This window comes from Arthrobotrys flagrans (assembly GCF_004000055.1).
Source record: "Arthrobotrys flagrans strain CBS H-5679 chromosome Unknown unitig_1, whole genome shotgun sequence".
In the NCBI taxonomy this organism is placed as follows: Eukaryota; Fungi; Ascomycota; class Orbiliomycetes; order Orbiliales; family Orbiliaceae; genus Arthrobotrys; species Arthrobotrys flagrans.
The window spans coordinates 2,443,732-2,459,827 of record NW_027137556.1 but is presented as its reverse complement, the minus strand read 5'-3'; the positions used below and the strand labels follow the sequence as shown (position 1 = coordinate 2,459,827).

The following is a 16,096-nucleotide window of genomic DNA, read 5'->3' as shown; positions in this document are numbered from 1 at the left end:
TATTATTGTACATAGAAAATTTGCAAGCTTGGAATTCATAGTCTAACATCAGCTTTATATAATTAGGATCGTGATGATCCACCAATAAGTCCGATGTGCAGAATAACCCGCGCCGTATGTAACCTCAATTATACATCACTAAATATCCAAAATGAAGAAGAGAAGACTGCAAAGCTGCTATATCCTGTCATGATCATATAGAGCACATCCATGAATTTATGAAAACAGGAATCTCAAGGTTATGCTCTCTGCTGGTGGATGGGTAGCCACATCAGAGGGGGCCTGGGGAACTGCATTAGTGACACCAGAACAGCGAAACACCTTTGCGAAGTCTGCCGCACGAGCTGTCATAGACTTGGGATTAAGTGGTATTGATTTCGTAAGTCCGGCCTTTGGGATATATCTTCCTCGCCAGTAAAGCACGGGCATAAATTAACAATATTCATAAATATCATAGGACTGGGAATATCCACGGAATGCCGCTAAGACCGCCGCACACGTTGACACCCTAAGGCTCCCGAGACAAGAGTTTGTGTTCTTGTTTTATTATTTCGATACCTAGTTTTCGCATATGTAATTATTAATGTAATAACTATTAGTATGTTCATGTTCATAAAACGTACTGTAGTTTTAAGGAGGACAAATTGGGGGAACTTACGCCGGGTTACCTTGGTATATACAGACTTCGAGGCTAGATAGATTAACGAGAATGACAACTTTACCCCTCTTACTCACGAGGAATGTTTATTACGTAGCTAGCTACAGCCTTGTTTCTATGTTCATCGCGATATATCGGGAATGTATAGCGTCTGGTTGAAGGTAGCGGTACGGTATGAAGCAAAATGGCTAAAGCTACTAGCTAGATTAAAGATGTCATAGATAATACAAGCCCCAACGAACGTACGTGATATCATTAAAACACAAAGAAGCTCATAATATTCCCAATAGGCCGGAGAGACATGAAACCAAAATGATGGTTATAAAAAAAGGAGCCCACTACAATAGTTAAACGTCCAATTCGCCAATGGAAATACTCAAAACCCCCACCTGGTATTCAGAACAGACAAAAAAGGGCTTCGAATAGGTACCCAGGTAATAATCCTGCTTCCCAAAATACTCTCACAGTAGTATTCGGATGGTATTTTTTTCCAATTTCTTTGTTTCTTTTAATTTTTACGGTCCAAAAAGGAACGGCAGAGGTGAGTGGGAACGAAAGACTTTTCTAATTAAATATGAAAATAGCGAATTCATTTATGCCCGGTAAACCAATAGAGAAGCCCTGACCTGGGCAACAAGAACAGACTCAGCAACAACTCCAATGATCCTCCTTGCGTCACTGGAGACTGGAGGAGCGTGGTCGGAGGCAACACCTGTGAGTTGGGAAGCATAGTTTTCAGTATGTGTTCTTCCAACGATCACGAGGTCACCGGCGTTCTTGAGGGTTGTTCCAACTTCTTGTTTGGCACGGGTGATGATGGTTTGAATTGGAGAATCGGTTTCCAGGGTTTCAAAGACGATACGCTGGGAGATTTCTGAGGGGATGGAGGCAGCGATTTGAAGGTAGAATGCGGCGTCGTCTTCTGTGATGCTTCCTGCGGAAGAGGCGGTGGCTTGAACTGCGCCTGCCTCTTTCGATGCAGCTTCGGTGCTAGCATTAGAAACAATCTGGACGATGGTAGCAGTGATATTGGTGTTCTTGACAAGTTGAAGGACGAATCGGAGAGCTGCGCGGTCATCGGAACCACCAATGAAAGGGAAGAAGATATGATGAGATGGGTCTAGGACTGGAAGAGTAGCCGATTCTTGGATACCAGTCTTAACGCGGGAAACGGCGCCGGAGATAGTGCTGTTGCGGCGGGTGAGAGTTCGGTCGCTACGGCTGACACCGCCGAATCCACGGTTAATGAAGATAGCAAGCTTGGAGGTACTGTCTTGAACAAGTGATGTTAAGAAATGAACGTATGGGCCAGATCCAAACTGCTGGTCTTTGCTTTCCAAGTTTTGGTCATAGTTGTCACTGATTTGACCGGTTTCGCTCCATGGGACGACCAATAGATCAGAGGATGTATCCTTTGCACGATCGATTAGAACTCCGGAGAATGCATCCTCGGGGACGATAGATAGACCGGTTGCGCAGGCAATGTTGTTCATTCTACCGAATGCCTTGAAGGTATTGACGACTGGATCTCTCTCTGCGAACTCGTGTTCTTCCGCAACACGCATAACAGCGGATGTTCGTTCTCCGAGTTCACGCAGACGAAGGCCGTGAACCTCTAATCTCGGGGCCCTTGGACCCCCAACCTTTGCAACTTCTTCGGATTTTGAGCTGGATTCCTCGCCTTTCTTGGATTTGTGAACGAGGGGCGGGAGAGGTTCTTGCTCTCCTTTGAGAAGAGAAACGAAGGACATCAAGCTAGGTAGGGTATCCAAACGAAGGAGAATGGTGAGCCTGCTAATAGTGGTTTTGGTCTTGCTCTCTGGCTCGTCCTCAGACTGAGCAGTTGGGGTACCATCCCAATTGATCTTGCCTGCTCTCCAGGCAATGCATTTCTTCTGGTACCATTCTGGGTACAGGAAAGTAACCAAAGGAGTGGTGGCGAATGTAGTGACCAAAGCCATAACGACGAAGATAGTAAATGTGCGCTGTGAAATAACACCAGCAGTAAGACCAATGTTTAACACGATAAGTTCAACGAGACCCTTGCAAGACATCAAAATTCCGACGGCGAGGGATTCTCTCCAACGGAGCTTGAAAAACTTCGCGGCAAGGGTACCTCCGATGATCTTGGTGATAAAGGCGATAGCGAGCACACCAATAACGTAGGCCCAGACGATACCGCTATTGAGGAGGCCAACATCGGTGTTGAGACCGGAGAGGGTGAAATAGAGCGGGAGGAACAGAACGGTGACTAAATCTTCGATCTTCTCAGCGACAGCGACGGCGAAACCACCTTCGTGGGGACAAATCTAGGTATTGGCATTAGCATCGCCGGAAATCCGGATAGGTTATGAGTGGTACGTACAAGTCCAACGACGAAACCGCCGAAGATGGCGTGGACACCAATAACATTAGTGAACCAGGCGGAACTCAAGCAGAGCAGGAGGGTAACGGTAAGGGCGCCCTGGCTAGGGTTTCCCATATTTCCGGTCTTGCGCAAATACCAATGGAAAATTGGCTTTACGACAAAGAACAGGAAGAGAACAAACCCGACGGCAACCAAAAGGACGTAGACAGCAGCGACGCCAGTCCCAGCATTAATAAGGGCAACGGTCAAGGCAAGAAGAATCCAGCCAACAACGTCGTTACCGACGCCAGCCGCGAGAACGATGACACCAACGTTGGTACCCAATAATTTGAGTTCCGTAAGGATACGACACAGGACCGGGAAAGCCTAAGAATCAAGTTAGCGTTCATGACCTTTTATCTCCTGGGTATTGGCTTGGGTACATACAGTGATACTGAAAGCGACACCGACGAAGAGAAGGAAGATACCGAAGTTGACATCCTGGTTAACCCCTGGGTCCTGTCCGAACTCTCTGTATAGACCGTATGCAATTGCAGCACCTAGAAACAATCAGTCCCTGTGCACCCTATCACGTTCTTCGTGGTACGAACCAAATCCGAATGGCACAACCATGCCGAGGGTACCAACTCCCAAAGCGATCTGCCAGTTTTCGATCATGATACGGAAATCAACTTCAAGTCCGATCAAGAATAGGAAGAGGACGAGACCGAAATTTGCGACAAGATTGAGATTTGGCCTTGCTTCCGGCGGGAAGATATTCGCAGTGAAACCGGGAACTCTACCCATGACCGTGGGACCTGTATAGATCCGCGATTAGTATCATGACATCAACAATATCATCTTATGGCGCATCTGCCGGTCTAATCGTACCTAATATAATACCACCAATGACCTCGGCAATGACTCGCGGCTGCCTGAGCTTCGACAATGGCCAATGTAACAGACGACATAATACCACGATCAAGAAGAGCTATATCCGAGACGTTAACAACCTTATCAAGCTAATATCGACTCCGAAGTTTCAATGCATGCACTAACCTGGACAATAAAAACAACGATGGGTTCTTTTTCGTTATAGTGGGCTGGATTGGCGCCACCGATGATACCGGTCTGGTCGGCAACCTTCGTCGTCGCGTTCGCGCTCGCCGTAACGATCGCAGAGCTTACGGTCGACGACATGGCGTCTGAAGGGAGAGAAATACCCACAGCCTGGGGTCTGGCGTGGAGGTCGGAGATATAGGTATTTAGAACTCCGAAAATTGAGTGGAATAAACCCGTATTAAAAACGCCCCCCAAAATATGAACTCAATCAACTAACTGAGCACCAAAACCCTCCAGCTGCTTTAGATCTTCTGATTCAGCTTCTTCTGTGGGGAAGGAGAGGGAAAAAAAGAGGATGCCTTCTGGTACCATCGGAGGTACTCGCGCTATCCTTATATAATTCCACCAGCTAAGACGGCGTAATCCATCTTGTTACCTTCTTTGCCTTCGCGCGCAGGGCTGTCAAGAAACTATATATTTTTTTCTTCTTTCAGTGCCTTTACATTGGACCCCACACTCTGCCGTTGATTCGTCGTCCATCTTGTAGTTGGGGAAACGGTTGCATGTGCTCGTCATCAGTTGTGAGCCTCTTTGACGCGGTTGGAACAGGGAACAGACTCGGAAAACCTCAAGGCCATGTCGCCTCGAATCCAAAGACATGAGCTCCACTACCTCATGTAGCTTGGTTTCTTGATATTATTTACGATTTCCTCCACGCATGTCCGTCTGACATGAATAGATTTATCGTTAGCTAGAATCCTAGCTCCTTGTCGATCTCTCTATTTTCGTCCCATTCTTGATAGAGAACAAGAGACTCGGAAATTCTTCAAGAATAGGGCATTCTATTCATATTTTTAGATATGTAGGTAAGTTTTTACTTCCTTCCAATGCACATTTCGAACGAGCTGACGCTGGTGCGTCGATAATAATTCTAAAGGTCCTGGCATCGTCTAATTTGAATTTTCTAACAGCCAACCTCTTTGTTCCAATAAATTTGATGAAGGCGAGCAGGTGGAGTCACGGTTGTCCTGAAAACGTCGTTTAAGAACAATAGTTCATGTGGCCTGCCTCCACATTTGGCTGCACGGGCACACGCTAAACAAAACGTGCTTCTTGGGCTGCTGTTCAGATGATCCAGTGCAGGATTTTAGGTATTTTACTGGCAGCCAATTGAAGCATTCGGATGTTTCAATGGCAGTTGATCAGTTGGTCTCGTGTGAATAGGGGTCCAGCATTTCCTCAGGCTCCAAATGAGAGCTCCAAAGTTTACGAACTTCGCCCAAATATCCTAAAATTTCTTTTGCGATTCCGATGTGATGGGTCCTCGCCAGAAAATAAAAGGCTGAAAACAAGGTTTCCGGCAGTGGAATCCTCCCTTCGCTTTCCCATAATCCTTGCCCGCTCGGGAATCCCATTTTGACAACAGTGCTTCGGTTCTATTTCTATCAAGCCTCATCGCTAACCACCGAAACTCAATGGTCTTTCGATACTTATGCGACAAGAGTATAGGAAACTTGATTATCCTAATAGCTCTGGAAGCAGCAGCCTTAGCCGCACTAGTGTTCTCGATCAAAACCGTCATGACTTTCGAGATTTTAGTTCAATGAGCTAATCTTCGAACTCCAAACTTCGGGGTTACTACTGTGTAGATTGTCAGTTGGGTGGTTTTGCTGCCAGGATCGAGCCTGGCCACCTCCCTCGCTTTCTACGCCGCACCTTAAGGAAAAATGCGAACGATTTGGGTGCAGGGATCCCCTGTCGCTTCTTATCGAGGGATGCAGTCGTCTATAAAAACAACCCCAATCCGCTCGCGGGTGGTAATATTTGGCACAACAGAGTTTAGCCCGCATTTCCCGGCAGTTGAGACTTTCGAAAACTTCACCACATTGGAGCTTTCCGTGCCGAAATATTGCGTGATTCCAGTGAGCTAGGCTTCATATCTTTAGGTGTGGTTAGACAGGTTTTTGATTAGAGGGGAATACGAGACCCCAGTGCTTCTTGCATTGGTCTGTCATCATTAATGTTACTTTAAAGGCTAGATTGTGATCATAAGCGCCGGTAGTTTTTCCGTGATGTTTGGGATATCAGATTTTCCTTCGTTCATCGATTGGCTGTCGGTACAGCATGTCGTACAAACATTTAGTGCACCGCGAACGAGCAACATTATCGCTGGGACTATTAATCGAGCCAACGGGAAACACCACTGGCTCGAATGCATGGCCTAGGCTGCGCTGCATTGTATAGCTTATCCAGATCCTGTATCCTGGGACAAAAACGTCGGTAACAGAAATTTGACCTAAATTTGGTCTGGGCCACAAGGTTAAATCCCAAATCGGTCTAGATCTCCAGCAATTTAATTTTCGTGACTACTTTTTATTCATCTATGGGATTAGATCATAGATAGAAAAGGTTTCGAAGTGCGAATCTCATGCAATGCACTGATGTGCAGGGTCGAGGGTCGTATAAAAAGGAAAACCTGGTTCAGTAAGCTTATACTGATTCTTTTGTGCATGCTTGAACTTCATGCTCAGTAAAAAAAAAAAAGTCGCCAAAATCTGGCGCAAAATGCTAACCAGGTGGACTGGAAAACGAAGGAAAGAAGCTTGCAGCAAGTATTTGGGCAAAATTTTAAAACACCAACCAGAGAAAGTAAAGGGTTTTTCAAGATATGAAAAACATTATGCTTAGGAATATAACCTAAATTCTTTAAATAGAATATAGCAGTAAGCTGATCTCCCGTGGTACCTCGTACCGAGCTCCGAAGCTCGCATCACCAATTGACGCCGATAATGCATATCGGAAAAAATATAACCCTATCACGAAACTGGGAGCCCAGTAACCTCACCCATCTCTTCCCTCAATTGTGGATTGTCACCAACCCGGTAGGAAACCTTCCACCGCATTTTTACACTACCGCCTGCTCCTGGTGCTACCCCAGTGATCCGAATCATCTGATTGATCCCATCCACTTCATGCGGCTGAAGCGCTGTACCACTCTGGTGCTCCATCTTAAGTTGTAGCGACTATAGAAAAGAAAAATCTGGGTCAGCCCTATCTCCCAATAAAATGACATGGAGATGCAAAAAAAGGTGATCCAAGTTCGGATGAGACTTGCAGAGTCGGGTCAGGTTGCCTTACTCTTGTTACAGCGAGTTGGAATGTTACATCTTTTAAACCCTCGGTGGTTGCACTGGAGAACTTGGCCTTAAGGTTGAGAGGGCCATCGGCCGGGTATCTCGGAGACGTTTCCACCACTATTCGCAATGGCGACGAAGTCAATTCTCGTTCCGTACTCTTGAGTGGCGGGAGCTGAGAGCTAGGCGGTACCGCAGACGAAAATGCGGCAAAATCGTCGTCGTCATTCTGTACAAATTGAGGCTGCTGTGGGGGTGGAGGAGGAGGGCGCGATGAACCGGATAACCCAGAAAGACCCGCGAGGACAGACATTGGGTTGGTGGGCGACGACGTCTGCCTGTTATGGTTGGAAGGGAAGTTGCTTAATGAGAAATCAGGTGTGGCCCCTCGAGCTGTGCTTGAATTCAGGGTTGAGGATAATAATGGAGGTCCAGGTATATCTACGCATCGTTAGCAGAATCTTTTGAAGCACCGCACAAAGTTATAGCTTACTTGAATTCGCGCCGAACCCAAGGGCAATTCCACCGCCCCCACCACTGCCACCACCAATAGACAGTCCGAGTAGATCATCTTCCAGACTAGATACCTTCTTTCCTGTGTTACTGGCGCCATTCGAACTACCATTGCTGGTGATTTCGTCACCCATCAAATCAATCAAATCTGTAGATGTCGCGCCAGGAGGAACAACACCAGGTTTGACGGCTGCGGCGCCGGCATAGTCGCCCTTCTTGAGAAGTTTATATTTCTCAATTGTCGCATTGATAGTATCATTGAGAGTGAACAACTTAGCGACAGCCTCTGCATCGTCACTTTCCTCTTCTGCCATTTTGTGTAATTTAGGTTGAGCATTCCGTAGAGTATTTGCTAGTTCCTAAGGTGCGACGATTATGTTAGGAAGTATTGACCATGACATAGGCCGAGAAATGTACCTCAAATGCGTCTCCATCTCCGATATTCTCGCCTTGGTTGACTTTGGCGAGCATTTCGTCTAGTAATCGCTGTTTCTCCTGCAGCTTGGCGATATCCTCGGCTGCCTTTTGCCGGTAGTCCGTTTTGTTCGTCTGATCATACCCGGCCATCACTTTCATAAGCTGGTTGGCTTCTTGTAGATCTTGTGGTGTTCCTCTCCGGATGAGTTCTTGGAGTTTCGCGGATTGTGCAGCACGTTCTTCCTCCTCAAGCTCTTCAGCCGATTTGAGATTCTATATGTCTTTGTTAGCTACCTAGATACTTGGCGGTTATATAGAATATGACCCATACCTCCGAAGGGTTCAAAACAGCCATATCCTCTTTCCGTATCTCTGGAAAAACATATCCTTTATAACTCAGCAATCGATGCATATCCCTGATGAAACCTAGGTCCTCCTTATATCTGCTTGTTTGGCATATTGTCGTCTTCCATTCCTCAACTGCCTCCAAAATCTTCATCTGTACTCTCGAGTAACGGACCGGAGGCCGCTCCGGGAATCGTCGCACCAGCTCATTAAGAAAGTCCTTTGTCGATATTTGTAGGTGGAAGGGGTATCCGCAGTTCTTAACACAAATGTCTAATAACTATCGTCCGTGCTGAAATCAGCAAGAAGTGTCCCATAGAATCCCTTAGCTAGTATATAAGATAGCACCAGAGTCCGTTCGCCAGACATACCGATAAAGCAAGGAGGGACACATTTGGGTTCCGACTGTTGATGTAACCGACAATCGCGACGGCAGCTTCTCTCGGTCTACGTCCGGAAAACAGCACTAATATTAGCGGGGTCGCCTGTAAGATGAAATTGGAGGCGGGGGATCCAAAAACATGGAAGCCATACGTGTTTCCCTTCTTCGAATTTATCAGGTCCGCAATCTCAAGCTGTAGCGCCAGATTAGGCTCGAAGTTCATCGGATCGCATGCTGTATGTATGAAGCGCTGAAGTTGTGATGAGCCGTGGGGCTCCGCGGGATACATGTTCCACCGGTCTCTTGCTGCCATTCTGACGGATGCTGCCTCCATACAAGTCCTTGCCTGACAATCTTGTAATATAAATTAGAGGGAACTCAGCTCCGGAATGTGTATTTGTACGACAATTTGTGGGAACGCAATGGCGATGGGGAGGAATCAAGGAGAATCGAGGTGGTGGATAGGTGGGACGTGGTGTTTTCGGGCTTGGAACCGGGGCGGCAACGTCACCCTCCAAGCCGCAGTTTCGAAGAGCGGTTTGCCAGGATTAAATCTTTCTTGCGACCAAAAAACATAGAAAGCAGATGTTCACTAAATAACAACATTCATTACAGCCACAAATATGGTTCGACACTCAAATAAAGGGAAGGGGGGCGACAAGTATAGTCGCCCAAGGCAGAGGTACGAACACTCGAAGATCTGGCATGATTATAACTTAGCACCGCTAACTGTTGGTTTTTCGAACCTCTGTTTTGCAGGCGAGACAACGATGAGGACGGCACATCTAAAAGGCCAGCATACAAATGCGCAATGTGGGATTTTGGCCACTGCGACCCGAAACGATGCTCCGGCAAGAAGCTTGAGAAAGCTGGTCTTATAAGAAATCTTAGGGTCGGGCAGAAATTTGCAGGTGTCGTCGTTACGTATGTGGGCTCTATGCTGAAATGCTGTCGGTTGGACGTTTGGCTGAAGGACGAAGATAGGCCGAACGGAAAGATAGTGGTATCGCCTGCAGATGCAGGGACTGTGAATGAAGCTGGAGCAGCTGTGGTAGAAGCATCATGGGCAAGAATATCAGAGGTATGTCTCTTCAATTCTAGTTCGAAATGTTTGAGGGATTCTGTAATTGCTAATATTCCAACCTTAGATACCATTTTCGCGGATAGGTGGCAAGCACGAACGGTTATGTAAGATGAGCTGAAGGAATCCTCTTTAGTACAAAACACCATACTAGTTCTAATCAGTTCATGATATAATACAGTGCCATATCTTGTGGCAGCAAACCCTGTCAACTACGGACGACCTTGGAAGCTCAATTGCGCCGAGGCACTAGCTGCCTGCTTTTACATCACGGGCCATCCCGACTGGGCGGAGGATATAATGCTACCATTTTCATGGGGTCATGCATTTATTGAGATCAATCAAGATCTACTAGAAAAATATGCAGCCTGTGGAGATGCAGATGAAGTGAAAGCAGCTGAAACCGAGTGGTTAAATCAGTTGGAAGAATGCTACAAGAACAAGAAGGAAGGGGGCGGCGATGGAGAGGAGGATGTTTGGGCCGCAGGAAACCAGAATCGAAGATATTCGCTACCGCCTTCAGAGAGCGAGGAAGAAGACGAAGAGGGGGAGGGAGACGACGATCACAAGATAAACCCGCCCATCAGCAAGCAGAGGAATTACGACTTACCGCCTAGTGACGACGACGAGGATGATATGGAAGAGATAAGACAGAAAATTCTGAGCTCGAAGCCGTTCGCCAATCCGACTTCTGAACAAAAACCCTCAAATAATGGCCAGGACAGACCGCCGGAAATTTTGCAAGGAGATAGCGATAACGAAGAGGATTCTGAGAAGGACTCGGACGAGGAGGGGATATACGATGCAGGGCCAATTGCCAAACCGCAAGATGCCAATATCAGACCCGCCAGGCGGAAACAGAGACAAGGCAAAAAAGGGTTTACCGCTAGTTTTTCAATGGCAGAACTAGCGGCACCGGACAGGAAACGGTCGTAATATAGACTTATTATATTGCATACAGCAGTACTATATCTACAACAAAATTGCTGTATATGCATACCTATTTCCCTAGGAACTTAATATTTTCATATACAAATTATAAAGAGGGTTCTTTTTAGATAATTCCAATGCACATGCTATCTATGAGGCTTTTCTGCGGGGCAATTTTTAGCGCGGTCGGGCTATCGGAGGGCAATTGTAACGAGTTCTCGGCATGCCCGCTGTCCCGCCAAAATTATTTTTTTCTCAGTGTCGTTTGCCCGGCTCGGTCTTTGACATCATCTTCACTCAACCTCCATGGCGGCCAGCATATTACCATTCCGGAGGTTATAATTTTTAATATAAGATAAAATGCGCCCGTCAATTGCAAGAGTACGTCTTTCAATTTTATTTCCGGTATCTACAGCTCTAACTTCTTTATAGCGACCGGTGGCCTCGCCATGCCTCCTTTGCATGCTGCGGGCAACAGCGACGGCGGAACGATCAATTCCTCGAACAGCGTCCCGGAGACGCTTCAATCGCCGGGTCCACTCGAGTGCCAATCGCCTAGCTGGTGAAAATTTAGCTTCCAGGCTAGAGCCGGAAGATGGAAGTCTACACAGTATCCCAACATCTCAGAAACCAGCTTCGTTTGCTGGTTTTGGGAGTAACCGAACTGCATCAATTGCTGCATCTAAGTGGGGGAGGAAGCCGGCAAAACCGCTAGAGGAACCTGCACCTGCACCTACACCTACACCACCACCACCACCACCACCACCTCCTCCTCCTCCTCAGGAACCACTGCAGACTCAAAGACAATTCGGACAGCAAGAACAAGTCGATGGCCATTACCATTTCCGACCTCCAAACCTGCCCGAGGAGCCGATACAAGAACCGGTAATCACAGAACCTGTCATTACTCAAGCGGAATTAACTCCAGTAGTGGAAACTCAGGACATCGATGCCTCTAAGGCCGACTCCGTGGAAACTCTGGAAGATAACGTGAATCTGGAGGCGGAAGCACAGAATGCGGAGTCGATACACGCTACAGGAGATCAACTTGCAGTAGAAACGGAACATGGCCAAGATATATCTCCAGTCTTAGAAGCAGCTTCATATCTTGAGTCACAAGTTCCCGAAACCTCTGCTATCGAAAACCAAAATGTACAAGACACGCCTGCTATGGATACTCAAGCTCCATTTGTGGAAATTACGGCCCGTATTGCTCAAGAGATTTCGGTTACGCCTATACAAGAGCCTCAGAAAACCCAGGAACTCCCAGCTACCGACGCCGAAGGCTCTTCAAGTTTACTAGCTGAAACTGAAGCCAGTCTCGCTGAAACTTCGATAGCGGAGCAGGAAACTCAAACTACACTACCAATTAAACCTGGGATCGTCACTGTTGAGACAAGCTTGGATGAAACAGCCCCAATCAATGCTGCCGCTGAGGTACAAGATCTTCAAACGACCTTGCCTTTGGACGCCCAAATTTCCGAAGTTCCTGCCTCGGAATCCCAAACAACCGAGAAACTATCGTCTCATTCTACCCAAGCTCAGGATGTATCCCTTGTACAGACAGAGGCGGATCCTCTACCATCCCAAGAGCCGACTAAACCAGTTGACCCAAACCCCGTCCCGAGTCCCATACCCGTTTCTCAAGCCCAATCTATTACACAACCAGCAAAACCGTCACCTGCCATCCAACAGCCATTGTCTTTTCTCGATCAACCTAAAGCTTCACCAGAACCACCTGCTACCGTGCAAAAACCCGCTCATGCCCCACCGACTACCATGAGCTGGGCACAAAGAGAATTGGCTGCAATGCCAGCGTCCACGACCTCCGGAATCGGAAAGTGGGCAAGAGCATCTGCAGAAGCCAAAGCTTCACAAACACTGTCTTTCCAATCACCCACGCCAGTTGCTCCTACTCTCGCACGGACGCCTGGCAGCTGGGCGGCTGCAGCCGACAATCAGGCTCGCCAGGATACGTCCGTCGAAGATTTGAAGTTCCTCCGAAAGCAGCACGCGCAATCATTGCCAACGTTCGAAAAGCCCACAACCCCACAGGAATCGCTAACTCGTAATGCGGAAATCAAAAGTAGATGGCGAACGGCCGCGACCGGTGTAGGGAAATGGGGTATCAGTAGCAAGAAGAGCGTCTTCGCTGCCTCCGATTCTAACGATATCCTTGACCAACTTAGCGGTAAAGCTGCTACACTAGCGGCATCTGGGGATAGCTGGCAGAGGACAGGTGAACGGCGAACGCTTGGGGAGAGGGATTCTTTTGGCGATGATATGTCTCAGCGAAGCTTCCGGGAGTTCAAAACAGGAAGGAATCATTATGGTCTGGGGGATCTCGAATTTGCGGATACGAATCTGGTTGATGAGGCTTTCGCAGAAGCTGGGTTAATCGATGAGGAGGTGGTAGGCAGGAAGAAATCCAAGAAAGAGAAACGACGACGGGCGGAACTCGAGGCCAGGGCAGCGCAGGAGGAAGCACAGGACTGGAGCCGTAGGTCATCAGCGAAAGAAAAGGATAAAGCGAAACACAGTCGACAATGGGCAACTGAGGATGATCCAATCGAAGAAATCGAAACCAAGGCTCAAATGAAGGAACGGAAGCGACTCGAGAGGGAACGGAAGGCCAAGGAGAGAGCAGAGCAGGAGCAACAACTTCCACCAATTTTGATACCAGAATTCGTGAGCGTCAACACACTCGCCCGTCTATGCAAGGTTAAACTCGAGCCTTTCACACGTAAGATGGAGGAGCTGGGTTTCACAGAGACAAATCCGGATCACGTCTTGAATGCTGAGATGGCTGGGTTGATTTCCATGGAATACGGATTCGAACCGATTGTGGACAAGAGTCACGAACGGGATCTGGTCGCTTTACCTGTTCCAGCGGATAAATCTGTGCTTCCCCCACGCCCGCCGGTTGTTACAATCATGGGTCACGTCGACCACGGGAAAACCACGATCTTGGATTGGTTACGAAAGTCATCTATTGTCGACCAGGAACACGGTGGTATCACCCAGCATATCGGTGCCTTCTCGGTTAACATGCCGTCTGGAAGAGTCATTACCTTCCTGGATACACCCGGTCACGAGGCTTTCTTGAAGATGAGAGAGCGTGGAGCGAATATGACCGACATAGTCATTTTGGTTGTTGCCGCTGACGACAGTATTATGCCGCAGACTATCGAGGCCATCAAGCACGCTAAAGCGGCGGGTGTGCCCATTATTGTTGCTGTCAATAAGTGCGATAAGGAAGATGCTGATCCGGAGAGGGTAAAGAGCGACCTTGCCCAGTATGACATCCAAATCGAAGAAGTAGGTGGAGATACTCAGGTTGTCTGTGTATCCGGAAAGACAGGATTGGGAATGGAAGACCTTGAGGAAGCCGTTCTGTTACAAGCCGACGATATCGACATGCGAGCTGATACAACCAGTCGTATGGAAGGATGGGTGGTGGAAACTTCGACGAAGGCTAAGGGACGTGTGGCGACCGTGCTAGTGAGACGGGGTACGTTGAGGAAGGGAGATGTGATTGTGGCAGGTACAACATGGGCGAGAGTGAGGAATATGATCACAGATACCGGTGCAGAACTCGAAGAGGCGCTTCCAGGTACGCCTGTTGAAGTCGATGGGTGGAAAGATCAACCGGATGCAGGTGATGAGATCTTGCAAGCAGTAACGGAGGATAAGGCGAAGTCTGTTATTGAGTATCGGTTGTTCAAAAAAGAGCGACTACAGTTGGCGAAGGATATCGAAGCGATCAACGAGACGAGACGACTACACCATGAAAAGAAGGAACGAGAGGCACGTGTTAAGGCGCTACAAGAGCAGGGCATGGACGCCGAAGAGGCAGCCGCTCAGGTCCCTGAGATCAAAGAAGACGATAAATTCAAGGTCATCGAAGTCCCGTTCATCATCAAAGCAGACGTCGCAGGTTCCGTCGAAGCAGTTGAAGCTCAAGTTCTCAGTGTTGCAAATGAAGAAGCACGAACAATGGTTATCAGAACCGGTGTCGGCCCGCTTACTGAATCCGATATCAGAATGGCAGAGAGCACAGGCGCTTACTGTCTCTCATTCAACGTTTCTAATGATCCAGATATCATGGCACTCGCACGCTTCTCCAACGTCAAGACAATTCATCACACAGTCATCTACGCGATTTTGGACGACATCAAGTCACTTATGAGCGAGAAACTCAAACCTACTATTGTCAAGACTGTGGTTGGTGAAGCAGAGATTCTACAGGTGTTCCCATATAATGTCAAGAAGAAGATTATGAGACCGTTTGCTGGATGCAAGATTTATAGAGGAACAATTACGAAGGGGTATAAGGCGAAGATCATGAGGAATGGGGAGACGATATACGATGGTAAGCACATCTTTAACTTTGAATTTTTTTGTTGGAAATAAATCGATTCTAATGGGTAATTCGCGGTAACAGGCACACTTGAGAGCCTGAAGAACATCAAGAAGGATGTGAAAGAGATGACGCAGGGTTCGGAGTGTGGTATGGGTTTCTTGGAATTCGATGATTTCCAGGAAGGAGATATCGTTCACTGTTACACCGAAATTAAGAAGAAGAAGGTCTTCAATTAGATTCGATTCATCTTCATTATATATGCATGAGGTTTAATATCTGCATATATTTCTTCGAGCGGTTTCTTAGAGCACGCCGAATACTACCCTCCGTGTAAGTATAATTCTTTTTTCCGCTCACCTCGAGTAACCTAGCTATTACGTGCTAGGTTTGTATATATCTGTATATTAGGGAACAAAAAACAAAAAGCAATCTTGAATATGCATATAAGGCGGCGCTGCTCAAGACAAGAAATTAGATCGGGCGTGTTTCCTTTGTAGAATTAACTTGCAAATACGAAAAGATGACATACTCCGCTTAAAATCAGACACTAGAAGGATCGCGGTTGGTAGAGAGATTTAAATAGAGCCAGTGATGCCAAATTAATACGGATATCTCCCACATGCGAGATGGCAAATCCGTTCTGAAAAGTCCTAAAACCCAACAAAACAGTACTAACATTGACAAAAGAAACTCCCCGCTATGCATATATGTCCTAATGAAAAGATTGGACGCAGTAAACAAATCAAAACCTAGTAACTCTCGAAAATGAGATAACAGAAAGGATCGGATGTCCTTAACTCCCGGGTATATCATGTCCAGGAGTACTCAGATATCGAATTGATCCTTTGAAGTTTGTCAAAGAAA

At 47.2% G+C, this 16,096-nt stretch overlaps 4 protein-coding genes across 4 annotated transcripts; 2 read left to right on the top strand and 2 right to left on the bottom strand.

The window, feature by feature from the left end:
* Positions 1-1,251: 1,251 nt before the first annotated feature.
* DFL_008746 (uncharacterized protein) lies at positions 1,252-4,205 on the bottom strand (the record flags this gene model as incomplete). Its single annotated transcript, XM_067638523.1, has 6 exons — positions 1,252-2,967; positions 3,024-3,392; positions 3,453-3,565; positions 3,617-3,823; positions 3,897-3,996; positions 4,065-4,205. 6 exons carry the CDS (start codon positions 4,203-4,205, stop codon positions 1,252-1,254), a joined length of 2,646 nt encoding a protein of 881 aa, XP_067486403.1.
* Positions 4,206-6,883: 2,678 nt separating this feature from the next.
* Positions 6,884-9,171, bottom strand: DFL_008745 (uncharacterized protein; the record flags this gene model as incomplete). Its single annotated transcript, XM_067638522.1, has 7 exons — positions 6,884-7,090; positions 7,206-7,642; positions 7,695-8,073; positions 8,132-8,404; positions 8,463-8,756; positions 8,848-8,923; positions 9,011-9,171. 7 exons carry the CDS (start codon positions 9,169-9,171, stop codon positions 6,884-6,886), a joined length of 1,827 nt encoding a protein of 608 aa, XP_067486402.1.
* Positions 9,172-9,481: 310 nt separating this feature from the next.
* On the top strand, positions 9,482-10,875 carry DFL_008744 (uncharacterized protein; the record flags this gene model as incomplete). The annotated part of the gene is made up of 5 exons (XM_067638521.1): positions 9,482-9,540; positions 9,618-9,782; positions 9,843-9,939; positions 10,007-10,046; positions 10,121-10,875. The coding sequence occupies 5 exons, from the start codon at positions 9,482-9,484 to the stop codon at positions 10,873-10,875; spliced, it is 1,116 nt and encodes a 371-aa protein (XP_067486401.1).
* A 354-nt stretch (positions 10,876-11,229) lies between these two features.
* DFL_008743 (uncharacterized protein) lies at positions 11,230-15,468 on the top strand (the record flags this gene model as incomplete). The annotated part of the gene is made up of 3 exons (XM_067638520.1): positions 11,230-11,250; positions 11,302-15,241; positions 15,314-15,468. 3 exons carry the CDS (start codon positions 11,230-11,232, stop codon positions 15,466-15,468), a joined length of 4,116 nt encoding a protein of 1,371 aa, XP_067486400.1.
* Positions 15,469-16,096: the final 628 nt, after the last annotated feature.